This window comes from Artemia sp. Qi Xiang Cuo, chromosome 4 (assembly GCF_049724085.1).
Source record: "Artemia sp. Qi Xiang Cuo chromosome 4, ASM4972408v1, whole genome shotgun sequence".
NCBI lineage: Eukaryota > Metazoa > Arthropoda > Branchiopoda > Anostraca > Artemiidae > Artemia > Artemia sp. Qi Xiang Cuo.
The window spans coordinates 52,287,675-52,308,491 of NC_142797.1; the positions used below are offsets into that span (position 1 = coordinate 52,287,675).

Here is a 20,817-nt window from a genome sequence, read left to right on the forward strand (position 1 = left end):
ATCTCGTTAAGACTGTTTATAGGCCTAAAATTTATACGAAAAGACAGTAACATCAAAATTATCCTTAAAAAAGAAATTAGATTATAGTTTCCTTAAAAAAAATCATTTTTACAACTTTTGACGGCTTTTTATCTTTGAAATTAGCTAATTCTTCTACCCTCCCTCCCCTATTATAAAACTCTCGAAATGTTAATAAATATATGCATGAAAGCACATTCCCACTATAATTAGACAGAAAAATATCGTTAAGACAGTTTATAGGCCTAAAATTTATACCAATAGACAGTAACATCAAAATTATCCTTAAAAAGAAATTAGATTATAGTTTCCTTAAAAAAATCATTTTTACAACTTTTGGCGGAATTTTATCTTTGAAACTAGCTAATTCTTTTACCCTCCCTCCCCTATTATAAAACTCTCGAAATGTTAATTAATATATGCATGAAAGCACATTCCCACTATAATTAGACAGAAAAATCTCGTTAAGACAGTTTATAGGCCTAAAATTTATACCAAAAGACAGTAACATCAAAATTATCCTTAAAAAGAAATAAGATTATAGTTTCCGTTTTTAAAACTTTTGGCAGAATTTTAACTTTGAAGCTAGCTAATTCTTATACCCTCCCCCCATTATAAAACCATCGAAATGTTATAAGCTCTAGAAATAAAGGCATGATAACACAGCTCCAGCATATAGGCTCAACATTATATAGAAAAAGATCGTTAACATACACACGTCAGGTAGGCCTAAAATTTATAAGAAATGATAGTTTCAAAAGCTAGCCTAGTAGGAAATATTTGCGATCAGATGAAAAAATGCTAGCCAGTTTTACACTGAAATAAGACTTCTTGTAATCCTATCCCCCTCCAAATTGTAAATATACACCTTGAATTTGAATATATTTGGGGGGGGGGGACTAAAATTCATTTCCGACAAAAAATGATTATATTTGGAAAAACAAAGAAAATTTACTAAACAGAACTCACGTTATACATCTGTCGAGCTAAAACTTAAAAATCCACTGTATTTGATGTTTCCTCCATAATGCTTTGAAGCGTACTGTTACTCTAGCCTCGAAACGCGAACAATATAAGCAATGTCTCAATGTGGAATTGTGTCATCACTGATAACATAATACTTTGATTTCAATAACATCTTACTTACTTACTTACTTAACTTAACTTAAAGGCTCCTGCCGAGGGTTCGGCGTAGAGAACGATGAGACTAGGTGCCTCCAGGTTGACCTATCGCTTGCCAGGATCACAGCTTCTGCCACCGGGATGTGGGCTTGGGTGAGGAATTCATCGGCTTTGGCTTTCCACCTAGTGGGTGGGCGTCCTCTGGGTCGTTTCCATCCGTGTAGGGTGGGGTCGAAGTCAAATGCGACCCGTGCTGGGGCGTCGCGTGGCATGCGAAGGAGGTGGCCGTACCACCGAATAGTACGCTGGGCGAGCTGCGTCGAGAAAGGAGTTTGAGCCGTACGTGATAGGAGAGTCTGGTAATAACAGGATGTTATTGAACAGGATGTTCAATAACATCCTGTTACATAAATTCAGGGTAAATTCATTGGAGGTCAATGATCATGTCCTGGTCGTATTCACTGAGCATGTTGTGTCACTTCCCGTTAGTATTTCTGACTCCCTGATTGGCCTAGAAAGAGGCACGTGATCTTGTTCGTACACGGATTGTAGTCCTCTGATTGGCTGTCATCTTGTTAGTTTCGGAGTATAAGCCCTCTGATTGGCTGCCATCTTGTTAGTTTCGGGGTATAAAACCTCTTTCTACTCAGATTGCTTCAAAAATAGTCAATTCTCATTTTAAATGCTTTATTTGGGCGTTTTTTTTCTACACGTTTGAATGAAATACAGTGAAAAGGAGAAAGTTTTGACAAGAAATGTATTCTTTAAAATAGTGTAATTATCTTGCATGAAAAACAGAATAAAAACGGAATAATCACACTAATCACGAGGTACTTTTTCGTAGAAACTTTTTATTATAGTGGGAAAATATGTAAAAGGTCATGTCATAGGTTCCATCTACTTTTTTGAAAGACTCATTAGGATAAGGCCAATTTTCACTGAAGAACTTTTCAAATCCTGCTTTCTCTAAAATAGAAAATGTTTCAAAGAACTTTGCAACAGGAAGTTGTTTAAAGTTATGTATTTCCCAGACTATTTGTTTCACTTTTTTGATTATACCAGAACTTACAATTTCTGGAATAACATCATGCTCACTATCTTCAATGTCGATCTTTAATACATCTATAATACGATCTGAATGTCCGAGCTCTACCACAAGTGATTCTAACCGTCTCATCTTCCATCCATTTGGTCCTTGATCTGTATCAACGTTTGACAGCCCTGAAAACACCCGTTGTTTTAGAATAATTCGATATGATTAATCTGAAAAAAAGATTTGAAAGAAGACAAAGCATATACGCCAGGACTTTTGGTCCCAAGCTACCCTGAGATCTTAGGATTATTCTCTCAATTCTTACATTTCCAGCACTGTTTAATTCGTTCGTTTTTTTTTTTAATACAATGAACCATTAAAAATTATCATAAGGCTGTCCACAATTGGGAAAAAGCTTTATCCCTAATGGCAGCCTATTCTGAAGCTCAGACATCAAACAAATAAAAATAGACAGACAACCCTTTTCAGGCAGCCATTCAACTTCAGTGACCAAAATTTTAATATGATACCTTACAATTTAAGCAACATGCAAACTCATAATTACATGTAAAGCCCAAAGACATTTGAATGAAATAAAAAATAAACGCATTCCATAATTTGAAAGATTTAATCTAGTTACTCGGATCTGAAAACTATATGCCCTTACCCACATACTACTACTACTACTAATACTACTAACAGCTTACTTCAGCACCACGCCACCTGAGGCCAACAAAGCTATGCAGGATCCTCCTCCATCCTAATCTGTTCAAAATCGCTCTCTTTAAAGCTTCCAAAGAAGTTTTCATTTCCTTTAAATCTTTCCTTATGACTTCCTGCCTCCCCATTCTTGGACTACCTGCCTTTCGTTTGACCCAAGGCGGCTGGTCGGCAAGGAAAATTTTTCGCAATATGTCATCCTTCATGCGCAGAACGAGTTCTAGCCACCTTATCCTTTCTCTCATTATAGCCATAGAAAGCGCAATTGAGCCAAATGTTTCGTAAAGCTTACTATTTGAGATACAGTTAGTAAGCCGGGTACCCAGAACAATGCGTAGGCAATTTCTCTGGAAAATATCAAGCAAATCCTCCATTTTCCGGAGTGCCTACGCTTCAGAACCATACATGACTATTGTCATCACTGTAGTTTCCAATATTCTAGTCTTGGTTTGCAGATTCATCTTCCTATTCTTCAAAACTTTTTTTCAACTCTGAAAAACCACCCTGGGCCTTGGCTTTTCTACTTTTAGCGTCTTCACTGCATCCACCGTCTATACTAACAATACTACCTTGGTAAGTGAAGCTGTCGACTTGATCGATCTTATCGTTCCCCAAAATCACTTCTTCATCTTGACTTATTCCTAGTCTTGACGTGTTTTTCTTCTTAATATTAATTTAGACCTATTCTTAAGCCCTGAACTCGTAAAATCTCTAAAAATTCATTCATTTCACCAACATTTTCATCTAAAATGCTTAAATCATTAGTATAATCTAAGTCTGGGAGAGTGTTACTTCCCCATTTGATTTTGTGTTCTCCCATTGCCTTTGCTGTGCTCCTTAGGACAAATTTCATCAGAATAATCCATATAATTGGGGATAAAACCCAACCCAGCTTAACTCCTGACCTAGTGTGTAACCATCTACTAAACTCATTCCCTACCTTAACCACAGCTATGTTATCCTCGTACACACCAGTAATCACTTTAATCTATTTATCCGGTACACCATTCAAAGATAGGGCCCTCAATAAAGCTCCGCTATCTGCTGAATCAAACGTTTGCTCATAACCTATTTTAAACCAAGGACTATAGGGGTTTCATGACTCAGGTACTTCTCAATTATTTATGTTAGAGTGAAAATTTGGTTGACGTATCCTCTACCCCTCTTAAAACCACACTGTTCTTCTCTTAAGAAATTGTCTAAAGCATCTCTAAGTCTAATAAGTTTCATCATACTAAGTAATTTTCTTCCTACTGAAACCCGGCTGATGCCTCTGTAGTTACCACACTCACTCTTAACACCTTTCTTCTAGAGGAGTTTAATTAGATTTTTTTTTTTTGAAAACTGCTACATACTTTACCCCTTTCAAAAATCATATTCATGTTTTGAGTAACTTATGTCTAACCTCAGAACTACCAAATTAAAAAAAACTCATTTACCACACTATCAGAACCGGAGGCCTTATTATTATTAAATAAAAAAACAAGTTTTTTTAACTGGAAGTAAGGAACGACGTTAAAACTTAAAACAAACAGAAATTATTCCGTATATGAAAGGGGCTGTCCCCTCCTCAAAACGTCGCTCTTTACGCTAAAGTTTTCTATTGTTTTAAAAAATAAAGTTGTGTGACAGATTCAAACTTTAGCGTAAAGAGCGAGGTATTGAGGAGGGGACAGCCCTTTTCATATACGGAATAATTTCTATTCGTTTTAAGTTTTAACGTCGTTCCTTACTTTCAGTTAAAAAAACTTGTTTTTTTTATTTAATTTTTGAATGTTTTTTGAATTGATGCAGGTTTTGATTTTGGCTCACCGTACATAAATCATTAAAACAAAATTCGCATATTAATTTTACTTTTATTTGGTTAAATGGCTTTCTCGAAACTAGTTTAATTTTATTTAAGAGCGTTTTTATTAGTAATAAATATACGTAACTTACGAATTAACTTACGTGACGAATTTCTATATTCATGGATTTTTAATACGTATATTAGGGGGTTCGCCCCCAAGTCAATACGTTGCTCTTTAGGCTGAAGTTCGAATTTTTCACCAATTCTTTAAAAATGACCCCTTAATCAAAATCAGTCGATCAGTTGAAATCAGTTGTAAAACTTGTTGTTTTTTTACTTAATTTCTGATCTTTTTCTTTAATAATGCTGGGAAATCCGGCCCCCCTTCATAGCAATCTCCCTTCCCCCATGAAAACTTCCTTCATGGAAAAATCCTCCCATGTAACTCCCAACCCAGCCCCCCCACCTACCAGAAAAATCCCCCCTAAAAACATCTGTATACTTCAGAATAACCAATTCTATATTTTAACATTTGGTAAAGTACATAACTTTTAGCCCTCCCCCCGGGGACTTCGGGGGATTAAGTCACCCCAAAAGACATTGTTATCATATTTTCGACCATGTTGAACAAAATGGCTATCGAAAAATTTTGATCAGGTGACTTTGGGAAAAAAATGAGCTTGGGAGGGGGCCTAGTTGCCCTCAATTTTTTTTGGTCACTTAAAAAGGGCGCTAGAACTTTTAATTTCCGTTCGAACGAGCCCTCCCACAATATTCTAGGACTATTGGGTCAATACGATCACCCCTGGAAAAAAAAAACAAATAAACACGCATCCGTGATCTTTTTTCTGGCAAAAAATACAAAATTCCACAGTTTTATAGATAGGAGCTTGAAACCTTTACAGTAGGGTTCTCTGACACGCTGAATATGATAGTGTGATTTTCATTAAGGTTCTATGGTTTTTAAAGAGTCTTTTCCCCTTTTTTCTAAAATCAGCCAAATATCTCAGGCCCGTAACTTTTGATGGGTAAGACTAAACTTGATGAAACTTATATGTTTGAAATCAGCATTGAACTCTGATTCTTCTGATGTATCTATTGGTATCAAAATTTCGTTTTTTAGAGTTTCGGTAACCATTGAGCCGGGTCACACTCCTTACTTACAGTTCGTTACTACGAACTGTTTTATTAATCCTTTTAGTGCTGTCACTAATTATTTCTTCACAAAATAAATATTCCTTAAAGACTTTCTTTATTTGTAATTGTTGCCCTGGCTTCAGGGCAACAATTAGAAATAAAGAATTGTTGCATCTTCACCTGGGCCAAGTCCAGATTGACTATTTCCTCGCAATTTTTAAGCATACCAGTACAATATTTTACTATAATTCCATCTGGCTACATCTTCTGGATCTTCAGAAATGTTATCCAGGGCCTCCACTTCACGCCTCCATAATTCATATTTTAATGCTTTCTCCAATTTCTTTATATTCCTCCTATTTTTATATGATTTATCACTCACAGAATTCTTGTACAAGCCCCCCCTCTTCTCTATTAACACATAAAGCATTTTTACCAAAATTCATAGCTAATTTTCTAACTTTCTTCCCTAAGACACCATCATCGACTTCAGAAACTATTTTCATAAAATTATTCGATCCACCTTCTACATAGTAAAATTTAAAACTCTCAAGCTTAGTATGAAACTGTTTCTGGAAGTTTCTATCAAATTCTCATCCTGGAGTCTACCAACGTCAATGTTTTCCGGCAGGTTTAATTAAATAAATTGCAGCTTTAAATTAACCCTGAAAACTGCTAGACCATGACTTTTTCTTTTTCCTACACCAACTTTACCTATGCTACGATACCATCCATCTCTATTTCTACCGACCTGGGTACTAAAATACCCTAATAAGAATACCATATGTTTACCAATGACCCTACCTATTTGTCCCTACAGCTGTAAGCAAAATTATTAAATAGTCATTACGATTTCCATCAGTCGTTCTACAGGGGCATATATTGCTATGACTACCTGACCATACGCCCCAGGAACAACAAATATTTGGTACAAGTTTCTTTCATGGGAGTTAGAAAAATTTTGGACCTACTCTACAACTGCTAAGCGTAATAAGACGTAGTTCGCCTTTTACTTATTTCATTAAAAAGCAAGTTTTTTAAATGAAAGTAAAGAGCGACATTAAAACTCAAAACGAACCGAAATTATTCCGTATATGAAATGGGATTTCCCCTCCTCAACGCCTCGCTCTTTACGCTAAAGTTTGACTTTTTCTCACAACTCTATTTTCTAAAACAATAAAAAACTTTAGCGTAAAGAGCGAGGCGTTGAAGACGGGAAAGCCCCTTTCATATACGGAATAATTTCTGTTCGTTTTAAGTTTTAATGTCGCTCCTTACTTTCAGTTAAAAAAATAGTTTTTTTATTTAATTTTTGAAAGTTTAAAATTAATGCAGGTTTTTTTTTTGGCTCACCATACATGAATAATTAAAATAAAATTTGCAAATTCATTTTACTTTTATTTGGTTAAATTAGGAACGTTTTTATTAGTAATAAATACACGCAACGTACGAATTAACATACACAAGAAACTTCTTTATACATATATTTTTAATACGTATATTAGGAGGTTCATCCCCTAGTCAGTACCTCACTCTTTACGCTAAAGTTCGAATTTTGTTCGAGTTCTTTAAAAATGACCCCTCAATCACAAAGGCCGTTAATTAGAATAAATAGCTCTTATGAAAGTACTAAAAAATCTTTGGCTTAAAGGGCGAGGTATTAACAAGAGGGCGGACCCAATCATATACGTAATAATTTCTGTTCGTTTTAAATTTTGATGTTGCTCCTTACTTTCAGTTGAAAAACTTTTTTTTATTTAATTTCTGATCGTTTTTTTTAAATAATGCTGGGAAATCCGGTGCCCCCTTTATAGCAATGTCCCTTCCCCCATGAACACTTCCTCCATGAAAAAATCCTCCCACAAAACCCCCGACCCCCCCCCCCCCCACGACCAGAAAAAATCCTCCTTGAAAACGTCTGTATACTTCCCAATAACCAATAGGCCTACTGTATGTAAACATTGGTTAAAGTTCATAACTTTCAGCCCTTCCCCCAGGGACTTTGGGGGATTCAGTCATCCTAAAAGATATAGTTATTATATTTTCGAACATGCTGAACAAAATGGCTATCTCAAAATTTTGATCGGGTGACTTTGGGGAAAAATGAGCATGGGAGGGGACCTAGTTGCCTTCCATTTTTTTGGTCACTTAAAGAAGCCACTAGAAACTTTAATTTCCGTTCTAATGAGCCCTCCCACGATATTCTAGGATCACTGGGTCGATACGATCACCCCTGGGAAAAAAAAAAAAAAAAACAAAAAAAAAATAAACAAACATCCGTGATATTTCTTCTGGCAAAAAATAAAAAATTCCACGTTTGTGCAGATATGAGCTTGAAACCTCTACAGTAGGGTTCTCTAATACGCTGAATCTGATAGTGTGATTTTCATTAAGATACTAGGACTTTTAGAGGGCGTTTCTTTCCTTTTTTGAAATGTTTCTCCCCTTTTTCGAAAATAAGGCAAATTTTCACGGTTGCGTAACTTTTGATGGATAGGACTAAATTTGATGAAAACTTGATGATCCGTTTTTTAGAGTTTTGGTTACTATTGAGCCGGGTCACTCCTTGCTTACAGTTCGTTACCACGAACTGTTTGAAACGCTACATCAAAACATGAATTGTTGTATGAATTTGACTCATAAATCTTGCAATGTAGGAAATATCTAGAAGTAGGTAAAACTCTATTCAATAGCTCCATTAAAAACTGAATTCTTTTTTTTAATATCATATGAAATATATTATTATAAAAGGATCTCATTTAGTTATGTAGACGATTTCGAGGAAAATAAACATATCATAGGCAGCGCGCTAGCACTGCCTAAGTAAAGAACGATGTGGGCACAATGTGTTTTTTTTTCTTCTTCAGTCAGGCACTTCGTATCGAAGGAATTGTCGTAGAAACTTCGAAAAGGGCTCATTCGATTGGAAATTGGAGTGGCTAGTGCCCTTTTTAATAGTTGAAAGTGATTGGAGGGCAAATAGCCCCTCCCCCCCACACACCCATCATTCCCCCAAACACATCCAATAAAAATTTCGAGATAGCCGTTTTGTTCAGCGTAGTTGATTTCCAGATAGAAAATATATTTCTGATGACGACCTTCCCCCACAACCCTCGGGACAAGGGTTTTAATTTATGCCCTGAGGGCATAAAAGAACGATGTTGGCACAATGTACTATGAATTCCTTTTTTCCTTTAGAGCAGGGCACTTCATGTGGAAGGGGTCGTCGTTGAAACTTCAAAAGGGGCTCATTCGATTTGAAATTGAGAGTTCTAGTACCCTTTTTAATAGTCGAAAGTGATTGGAGGGCAAATACTCCCCCCCCCCTCCCACGCCCCTCATGTCCCAAAACACTTTCAATAAAAATTTTGAGATAGCCATTTTGCTCAGCGTAGTTGATTTCCAGATAGAAAATATGTTTTTGAGGAGGACACTCCCCCACAACCCTCAGGGCAAGGGTGTTAAGTTATGCCCTGGGGCCACATAAGGTCCTTATAGAAGGCGTTGTCGTAGAAACTTCAAAACAGGCTCATTCCATTGGAAATTCGAAGGGCTAGTACCCTTTTAATAGTCAAAAGTGATTTGAGGGCAACTAGCCCCCCCTCCCACGCCCATCATTCCCCCAAACACGTCCAATTAAAATTTTGAGATAGCCATTTTGTTCAGCGTACTTGATTTCCAGATAGAAAATTAATTTTTGAGGAGGACACTCCCCCACAACCCTCAGGGCAAGGGTGTTAATTTATGCCCTGGGGGCATATAAGGTTCTTATAGAAAGCGTTGTCGTAGAAACTTAAAAAATGGATCATTCGATTGGAAATTCAAAGGGCTAGTGCCCTTTTTAATAGTCAAAAGTGATTGAAGAGCAACAAGCCCCCCCCCACGCCCATCATTTCGCTAAACACATCCAATCAAAATTTTGAGATAGCCATTTTCTTCAGCGTAGTTGATTTCCAGATAGAGAATATGTTTTGAGGAGGGTACTCCCCCAAAACCCTCGGGGCAAGGGTTTTAAGTTATGCCCTGAGAGAGGTGAAGTTTTCTAAGTAAATCAATTTGGAATTTAGTAAAAATATTAAGATGCAAATACAAAAGTTTCGGAATACCATTTTTTATTAAGATAAGGAACATATCCTGCCAAGTTTCTGCTTAACAGGAAATTAAGAAATTACTACTTCCCAGCTTTTGCGTCGGTTGGATACAGGAAGGTGTGGTTGATAAAAATTTATAAAAGATACATTTTTATGGGAAGAGGTAGACAGATACTAACTTTATGCAGGACTGACCTCTGGTCCGTTGATTTAGAAATACCTTGGAATATTGTCAAACTATTCTAAGTGTCCAAGTATCTTATTATATATTATTGTAGATTTCTGATACTTGTAGTTCTACCTGGGACAACCAGTCCCAGCAGAATATATATATATATATATATATATATATATATATATATATATATATATATATATATATATATATATAATTTGCACTTTACTGAAAAAATTTAAACGTTTTTACTTTTATAACTTTAATATATCCAATAATATTAACATTTTGATTACTAAATATCAGTATATGTATATACTGACAATGCACATTCATTTGTATTTTTTTCAGTAAACTGCAAATTATTTCCTGGCCTAGGGATGGCATAGGGGTTTTGAGGATGGCATAGGGGATTTGGGAAGGTATAGGGAGTTATGCCCAAAGGGCATAAATTACAACCCTTGCCCTGAGGGCTGTGAGGGCGTTGTCACCCTCATAGACCTAATTTCCAGAACTTTCAAATACGTCAAACAAAATGGCTATCTCAAAATTTTGATTGGATGTGTTTGGGGAAATGGTGGGCGTGAGAGGGGCGTTAGTTGCTCTCCAATCACTTTCAACTATTAAAAAAAGCACTAGCCCTTTTAATTTCCAATCGAATGAGTCCTTTTGAAGTTTCTACGACAACACTTTCAATGAAAGCCTTATATGCTCCCAGGGCATAACTTACAACCCTTGCCCTGCGGGCTTGGGAGAGGGTTGTCATCCTCAAAGACCTAATTTCTAAAACTTTTAACTACGTTGAAGAAAATTGCTATCTCAAATTTTTGATTGGATGTGTTTTGGGAAATGGTGGGCGGGAGAGGAGGGTTAGTTACCCTCCAATCGGTTCCGACTATTAAAAAGGGCACTAACCCTTTCAATTTCCAGTCGAAAGAGCCCATTTTGAAGTTTCTACAACAACACTTTCTATAAGAGCCTTATACGTCCCAGGGCATAATTTACAACCCTTGACCTAAGGGCTGAGAGGGGGTTGTCATCCTCAAAGACATAATTTAAACTAAATGGCTAGCCTATCTCAAAATTTTGATTGGATGTGTTTGGGGAAATGGTGGACGTGAGAGGGGGGTTACTTATCATCCAATCACTTTTGACTATTAAAAAGGGCACTAGCCGTTTCAATTTCCAATCGAATGATTCCTTTTTTAAGTTTCTACGACAACGCTTTCTATAATAAAAAAAAACCATATAGGCCCCAAGGACATGCCTTACAACCCTTGCCCTGAGGGCTTTGGGGGGAGTTTTATCCTCAAAAATATAATTTTCAGACTTCTTAACTACGTCGAACAAAATGGCTATCTCAAAATTCTCATTGGATGTGTTTGGGGAAATGGTGGGTGAGAGTGGGGTGTTAATTATCCTCCAATAAGTTTCGATTATTAAAAAAGACACAAGCCCTTCTAATTTCCAATCGAATGAGCCTTTTTTCAGTTTCTACAACATCACTATCTATAAAAAACCTTATATGCCCCTAGGGCATATTTTATAACCCTTGCCCTGAGAGCTCTGACGGGGGTTATCATCCTTAAAGACCTAGTTTCTAAGACTTTTAAATACGTTGAACAAAAGGGCTATCTAAAAATTTTGATTGGTTGTGATTGGGGAAATGGTGGGCGTGAGAGAGGGGTTAGTTGCCCTTAATTCACTTTAAACTATTAAAAAGAGCACTAGCCCTTTGAATTTTGAATCGAATGAGCCCTTTTTCAAGTTTCTACGACAAAGCTTTCAATAAAAACCTTATATGCCCACAGGGAATAACTTAAAACCCTTACCCTGAGGGCTGTGGGGGGACTCTCATCGTCAAAGATATAATTTCCGGACCTGTCAACTACTTTGGACAAAATGGCTATCTCAAAATTTTGATTGGATGTGCTTGGATAAATGGTGGGCGTGAAAGGGGTGTTAGCTGCCTTCCAGTCCCTTTCGACTATTAAAAAGAGGACTAGCCCTTTGAATTTCCAATCGAACGAGCCTTTTTTGAAGTTTATACGACAACGCTTTCTATAAAAACCTTATATGCACCCAGGGCATAACTTACAACCCTTGCCCTGAAGGCTGTGGGAGAGTGTTCAACTCAAAAACATAATTTCTATCTGGAAATCAACTTCGCTGATCAAAATGGCTATCTCAAATTTTGATTAGATGTGTTTGGGGATATGGTTGGTATGGAAGGGGTTTTAGTTGCCTTCCAATCACTTTCGACTATTAAAAAGAGCACAAGCCACTCCAATTTCCCAGTTTGGGGAAATGGTGGGTATGGAAGGGGTTTTAGTTGCCTTCCAATCACTTTCGACTATTAAAAAAAACACAAGCCACTCCAATTTCCAATCGAATGAGCCCTTTTCGAAGTTTTTACGACAACTCCTTCGATGCGAAGTACCCTGGTCTAAGACCAAGAACCGAAAAAAAATAATATGTTCTGCCAACACGTTCTTTACTTAGGCAGCGCTATTGCGCTGCCTATGATTATAATAATCTATTCTGATGCTTTATGTAATATAAGGCTATGGTTTGTTCTTTACTAGGTTTCAGCCATCTTCATTACCATGATCAAACAGTTCCTGGTAACGAACTGTATAATAAGAGTGACTCGTCTCAATAGTAACCGAAACACTAAAAAACGGAATTTTGATAACAATAGATACATCAAAAGAATCGGATTTTTATGATGATTTTAAATATGTAATTATACAAAGAACGACTCAGATCAGAACGAGAATAGATAAGATCAGACCGAGAACAGATTAGATCAGACCGAGAACGGATCAGATCAGACCGAGATAAGATCAGACTGAAAACAGTTTATATCAGACCGACAACAGATCAGATCAGACAAATAACAGATCAAATCAGACCAGGAACAGATCATATCAGACCGAAAAAAAATCAGATCAGAACAAAAACAGATCAGATCAGACCGAGAACAGATAATACCAGAGCAAGAACAGATCAGATCAGACCGAGAACAGATCAGATCACACCAAGTACAGATTCAAATGAGACAAACCTATCAGATTAGATCGAGAGCAGATCAGATCAGACAGAGAACAGATCAGACCAGACAGAAAACAGATCATATCAGACCGACAAAAGATCAGATAAGACCAAGAACATATCAGATCAGACCAAGAAAAGATCAAATCTAGACCCAGAACAGATAAGATCAAACCGAGAACAGATCAGGTGAGACTAAGAACAGTATCAGTTCAAACCGAGAACAGATCAGATCACACAAATAACACATCATATCAGACCAGGAGCAGATCAGATAAAATCGAGAACAGATCAGATCAGACCGAGAACAGATCAGATAAGATCGAGAACAGATCAGATCAGACCGAGAATGGATCAGATTAGATCGAGGTAAGATCAGACTGAAAACAGTTCATATCAGACCGAGAACAGATCAGGTCAGACAAATAACAGATCATATCAGACCAAGAACAGATCATATCAGACCGAGAAAAAATCAGATCAGAACAAGAACAGATCAGATCAGACCGAGAACAGATCAGATCTGACCGAAAACAGATAAGATCAGACCAAGAACAGATAAGATCAGACCGAGAACAGATCACACCAAATACAGGTCAAATGAGACAAAGAATCTATCAGATTAGATCGAGAGCAGATCAGACCAGACAGAGAACAGATCAGATCAGATAGAAAACAGATCATATCAGACCGAGAAAATATCAGATAAGACCAAGAAAAGATCAGATCAGTCAAAGCAAAGATCAAATCTAGACCCAGAACAGATCAGATTAGACAGAGAACAGATCTGATGAGACTAAGAACAGTATCAGTTCAAACCGAGAACAGATCAGATCACACAAAGAACACATCATATCAGACCATGAACAGATCAGATAAAATCGAGAACAGATCAGATCAGACCAAGAACAGATCAGATAAGATCGAGAACAGATCAGATCAGACCGAAAAACGGATCAGATTAGATCGAGGTAAGATCAGACTGAAAACAGTTCATATCAGACCGAGAACAGATCAGGTCAGACAAATAACAGATCATATCAGACCAAGAACAGATCATATCAGACCGAGAAAAAATCAGATCAGAACAAGAACAGATCAGATCAGACCGAGAACAGATCAGATATGATCGAAAACAGATAAGATCAGACCAAGAACAGATCAGATCAGACCGAGAACAGATCAGAACACACCAATTACAGATCAAATGAGACAAAGAACCTATCAGATTATATCGAGAGCAGATCAGAACAGACAGAGAACAGATCAGATAGAAAATAGATCATATCAGACCGAGAAAACATCAGATAAGACCCAGAACAGATCAGATCAGGCCGAGAATAGATCAGATGAGACTAAGAACAGTATCAATTCAAACCGAGAACAGATTAGATCACACAAAGAACACATCATATCAGACCAGGAACAGATGAGATAAAATCGAAAGCAGATCAGATCAGACCGAGAACAGATCAGATAAGATGAAGAACAGATAAGATCAGACTAAGAACAGATCAGACTAGACCAAGAATAGATAAGATCATACCGAGAACAGATCAAATTGGACCAAGAAGAGATCAGATCAGACCGGGAACAAATGATCTGTTCTTGGTCTGATTTGATCTGTTCTTGGTCTGATCTGATCTGTTTTCGGTCTGATTTTTTCCTTGTCTGATCTGAAATGTTCTCGGTCTGATCTGATCTGTTCTCGGTCTGATCTGATCTGTCCTCAGTCTGATATGTTCTGGGTCTGATCTTATCTGTTCTCGGTCTGATCTGATCTGTTCTTTGTCTGATCTGATCTATTCTCGGTCTGATCTGATCTATTTTCGGTCTTATCTGATCTGTTCTCTGTCTGATATAATCTGTTGTCGGTCTGATCTGTTCTCGGTCTGATCTGACTTTTTCTCGGTATGATATGATCTGTTCTTGGTCTGATCTGATCTATTCTCAGTCAGATATAATCTTTTTTCGGTCTGATCTTTTCTTGGTCTGATCTGACTTGTTCTCGGTATTATATAATCTGCTCTCGGTCAGATCTGATCTTTTCTTGGTGTGATCTGATCTGTTTCTGGCCTGATCTGATCTGTTCTCGGTCTGATATGATATGTTCTAGGTCTGATCTGATCTGTTCACGGTTTGATATGATCTGTTCTTGATCTAGTCTGATCTATTCGCGGTCTTATCCGATCTGTTCTTGGTCTCACCTGATATGTTCTTGGTCTCATGTGATCTGTTCTCGGTCTGATATAGTCTGGTCTCCGTCTTATCTGATCTGTTCTCAGTCTGATCTGAGCTGTTCTTGGTCTAATCTTATCTCTCCTAGGTTTGATCTGATTTGTTCTCGGTCTGATCTGTTCTCTTTTCGGTCTTACCTGATCTGTTTTCTGTCTGATATGATCAGTTCGTTGTCTGATCTTATCTTTTCTGTGATTAATCTGATCCCTTCTCGGTCTAATGTTATCTATTCTTGGTCTGACCTGATCTGTTCTTGGTCTAATATGATCTATTCAAGAACAGATCAGATATCACTGAGAAAAGATTAGATCAGATCAAGAAGAGATCATATCAGACCGATAACAGACCAGATGAGACCGAGAAAAAATCATATCAGACCGAGAACAGATCATATTACCGAGAACAGATCATATCATACCGAGAACTGATAACATCAGACCGATAACAGATTAACTCAGACCCAGAACAAATTAAATCAGACCAAGAACAGATTATATCAGACCAAAAACAGATCAGATTACATCAATAACAGATCAGATCAGGAAAAAAAGATCAGACCAAACCAAAAACAGATCAGATAAGATCAAGAAAAGATCAGATCAGACCGAGAACAGATCACATCCGACCAAGAACAGATCAGATTAGACTGGGAACAGATCTTATCAGACCAAGAACAGATAAGTTCAGACCGAGAACAGATCAGATCAGACCGAGAATAGATTATATCAGACCTAGAGTAGATCAGTTCAGACCGAGAACAGATCAGATCATACCAAGAACAGATTATATCAGAACAAGAACAGATATGATAAGACTGAAAACAGATTAGATCGGACCGAGAACAGATCATATCAGACCGAGAAGAGATCAGATCAGACCGAGGAAATATTACATTGGACCCAGCACATCAGATTAGACCCAGAACAGATCAGATCAGACCAAGAACAGATTAAAACAAAAACAGATCAGATCAGAAAGAGAACAGATCAGATCACACCAATTACAGATCAAATGAGACAAAGAACCTATCAGATTATATCGAGAGCAGATCAGACCAGACAGAGAACAGATCAGATAGAAAATAGATCATATCAGACCGAGAAAACATCAGATAAGACCCAGAACAGATCAGATCAGGCCGAGAATAGATCAGATGAGACTAAGAACAGTATCAATTCAAACCGAGAACAGATTAGATCACACAAAGAACACATCATATCAGACCAGGAACAGATGAGATAAAATCGAAAGCAGATCAGATCAGACCGAGAACAGATCAGATAAGATGAAGAACAGATAAGATCAGACCAAGAACAGATCAGACTAGACCAAGAATAGATAAGATCATACCGAGAACAGATCAAATTGGACCAAGAAGAGATCAGATCAGACCGGAAACAGATGATCTGTTCTTGGTCTGATCTGATCTGTTCTCGGTCTGATTTGATCTGTTCTTGGTCTGATCTGATCTGTTTTCGGTCTGATTTTTTCCTTGTCTGATCTGATTTGTTCTCGGTCTGGTTTGATCTGTTCTTGGTCTGATCTGATCTGTACTCAGTCTGATATGTTCTGGGTCTGATCTTATCTGTTCTCGGTCTGATCTGATCTGTTCTTTGTCTGATCTGATCTATTCTCGGTCTGATCTGATCTATTTTTGGTCTTATCTGATCTGTTCTCTGTCTGATATAATCTGTTGTCGGTCTGATCTGTTCTCGGTCTGATCTGACTTTTTCTCGGTATGATATGATCTGTTCTTGGTCTGATCTGATCTATTCTCAGTCAGATATAATCTTTTTTCGGTCTGATCTTTTCTTGGTCTGATCTGACTTGTTCTCGGTATTATATAATCTGCTCTTGGTCAGATCTGATCTTTTCTTGGTGTGATCTGATCTGTTTCTGGCCTGATCTGATCTGTTCTCGGTCTGATATGATATGTTCTAAGTCTGATCTGATCTGTTCACGGTCTGATATGATCTGTTCTTGATCTAGTCTGATCTATTCGCGGTCTTATCCGATCTGTTCTTGGTCTCACCTGATATGTTCTTGGTCTCATGTGATCCGTTCTCGGTCTGATATAGTCTGGTCTCCGTCTTATCTGATCTGTTCTCAGTCTGATCTGAGCTGTTCTTGGTCTAATCTTATCTCTCCTAGGTTTGATCTGATTTGTTCTCGGTCTGATCTGTTCTCTTTTCGGTCTTACCTGATCTGTTTTCTGTCTGATATGATCTGTTCTTTGTCTGATCTTATCTTTTCTGTGATTAATCTGATCCCTCTTCGGTCTAATGTTATCTATTCTTGGTCTGACCTGATCTGTTCTTGGTCTAATATGATCTATTCAAGAACAGATCAGATATCACTGAGAAAAGATTAGATCAGATCAAGAAGAGATCATATCAGACCGAAAACAGACCAGATGAGACCGAGAAAAAATCATATCAGACCGAGAACAGATCATATTACCGAGAACAGATCAGATCATACCAAGAACAGATAACATCAGACCGATAACAGATTAACTCAGACCCAGAACAAATTAAATCAGACCAAGAACAGATTATATCAGACCAAAAACAGATCAAATTACATCAATAACAGATCAGATCAGGAAAAAAAAGATCAGACCAAACCAAAAACAGATCAGATAAGATCAAGAAAAGATCAGATCAGACCGAGAACAGATCCCATCCGACCAAGAACAGATCATATTAGACTGGGAACAGATCTTATCAGACCAAGAACAGATAAGTTCAGACCGAGAAAAGATCAGATCAGACCGAGAATAGATTATATCAGACCTAGAGTAGATCAGTTCAGACCGAGAACAGATCAGATCATACCAAGAACAGATTATATCAGAACAAGAACAGATATGATAAGACCGAAAACAGATTATATCGGACCGAGAACAGATCATATCAGACCGAGAAGAGATCAGATCAGACCGAGGAAATATTACATTGGACCCAGCACATCAGATTAGACCCAGAACAGATCAGATCAGACCAAGAACAGATTAAAACAAAAACAGATCAGATCAGAAAGAGAACAGATCAGATCAGACCGATAACTGATCAGATCAGACCAAAACAGATGAAATCAAGCCGATAACAGATTAGATCAAACCTGTCCTTGGTCTGATATGGTCTATTCTTTTTCTGATCTGACCTGTTCTCAGTTTCAAAAGATCTGTTCTTGGTCTGATGTGATCTGTTCTCGGTCTGATCTGATCTTTTCTTGGTCTTATCCGATCTGTTATCGGTCTGATCTGATTTCTTTTCGGCCTGATTTGATCTTTTCTCGGTCATATCTGATCTTTTCTCGAACAGATTATATCAGACCGAGAACAGTTCAGGTCAGGCCAAGAACAGATTATATCAGGCCGAGAAAAAATCAGATCAGACCGAAACCAGATCATATCAGACCGGGAAAAGATCAGATCAGACCGAGTTCAGATCATATCAGATCATGAACTGATCACATGAGACCAAGAACGTATATGAACGTCTATGAAGTTATATGAGACCGAGAACGTATCAGACCGAAAACAAAGCTGATATGTTCTTGGTCTTATCTGATCTATTCTCGGTCTTGTCTGATCTGCTCTTGGTTTTATCTGATTTGTTCTCGATCTGATCTTATCTGTTCTCGGTCTGATCTGATCTGTTCTTTGTCTGATCTGATCTATTCTTGGTCTGATCTGATCTACGTATTTTCGGTCTTATCTGATCTGTTGATACAATCTCGGTCTGATACTCGGTCTGATACAATCTTTTTTCGGTCTTATCTTTTCTCGGTCTGATCTGACTTGTTCTTGGTATTATATGATCTGCTCTCGGTCTGATCTGAACTGTTCTTGGTTTGATCTCATCTGTTTCCGGTCTGATCTGATCTTTTCTTGGTCTGATATGATATGTTCTAAGTCTGATCTGATCTGTTCACAGTCTTGTCTGATATGTTCTTGGTCTCATCTTATCTATTCTCGGTCTTATCCGATCTGTTTCTGGTCTGATCTGATTTGTTTTTGGTCTTATCTGATATTTTCTGGGTCTCATCTGATCTGTTCTAGGTCTGATATAGTCTGGTCTCCGTCTTATCTGATCTGTTCTCAGTCTGATCTGAGATGTTCTCGGTCTAATCTTATCTGTTCTCGGTTTGATCTGATTTGTTCTCGGTCTGATCTGTTCTTTTTTTTTGTCTTATCTGAGCTGTTTTCTGTCTGATATGATCTGTTCTTTGTCTGATCTGATCTTTTCTTTGTTTAATCTGATCCGTTATCGGTCCAATGTTATCTGTTCTTTGTCTGACCTGATCTGTCCTCGGTCTGATATGATTTATTCAAGAACAGATCAGATATGACCGAGAAAAGATCAGATCAGACCGAGAACAGATCAGATTACTGAGAACAGATCAGATCAGACCAAGAACAGATAACACCAAACCGAGAACAGATCAAATCAGACCAAGAACAGATCATATCAATCTAAAAACAGATCAGATAAGACCAAGAGCAGATAAGATCAGACCGAGAACAGATCACACCAAACCAAGAACAGATCAGATGAGACCGGGAACAGATCATATCAGATCAAGTACAGATAAGTTCAGACCAAGAACAGATCAGATCAGATCGAGAATAGATTATATCAGACCTAGAATAGATCAGTTCAGACCGAGAACAGATCAGATCAGACCAAAAACAGATCATATCAGAACAAGAACAGATCTGATCAGACCGATGACATATCAAATCGGACCCAGAACAGAACAGATTAGACCAAGAACAGATCAGTTCAGACAAAGAACAGATCAAAACGAAAACAGATCAGATCAGAAAGAGAACAGATCAGATCAGACCGAGAATAGATCAGATCAGACCGAGAACTAATCAGATCAGAACAAGAATAGATTAAATCAGGCCGATACCAGATTAGATCAGACCTGTTCTTGGTCAGATATGGTCTATTCTTTGTCTGATCTGATCTGTTTTCAGTGTGAACTGATCTGTTCTTGGTCTCATGTGATCTGTTCTCGGTCTGATCTGACCTTTTCTCAGTCTGTCTGATTTGTTCTCGGTCTGATCTGATCTTTTTTTGGTCTTATCTGATCTGTTATTGGTCTGATCTGATCTCTTTTTGGCCTGATTTGATCTTTTCTCGGTCATATCTCATCTTTTCTTGAACAGATTATATCAGACCGAGAACAGTTCAGGTTAGGCCAAGAACAGATCATATCAGGCCGAGAAAAAATCAGATCAGACCGAAGCCAGATCATATCAGACCGAGAACAGATCATACTAGATCAAAAACAGATCATATCAGATCGAAAAAAGATCAGATCAGACCGAGAACAGATCAGACCAAGAACAGATCATATCAGAACAAGAACAGATCTGATCAGATCGAGGACATATCACATCAGACCCAGAGCAGATCAGATTAGA

At 37.7% G+C, this 20,817-nt stretch overlaps 1 protein-coding gene across 1 annotated transcript in view; it reads right to left on the minus strand.

Moving 5' to 3' along the window:
- Window positions 1-1,837: 1,837 nt before the first annotated feature.
- LOC148953221 (uncharacterized) overlaps window positions 1,838-20,817 on the minus strand; it is a 95,211-nt gene continuing 76,231 nt past the window's right edge. Inside the window, exon 6 of the mRNA XM_089087907.1 lies at window positions 1,838-2,361. Within this exon, the coding sequence (XP_088944033.1) occupies window positions 1,964-2,361 (398 nt within the window). The 3' untranslated portion in view covers window positions 1,838-1,963. The remainder of the gene's footprint in view (window positions 2,362-20,817) is intronic.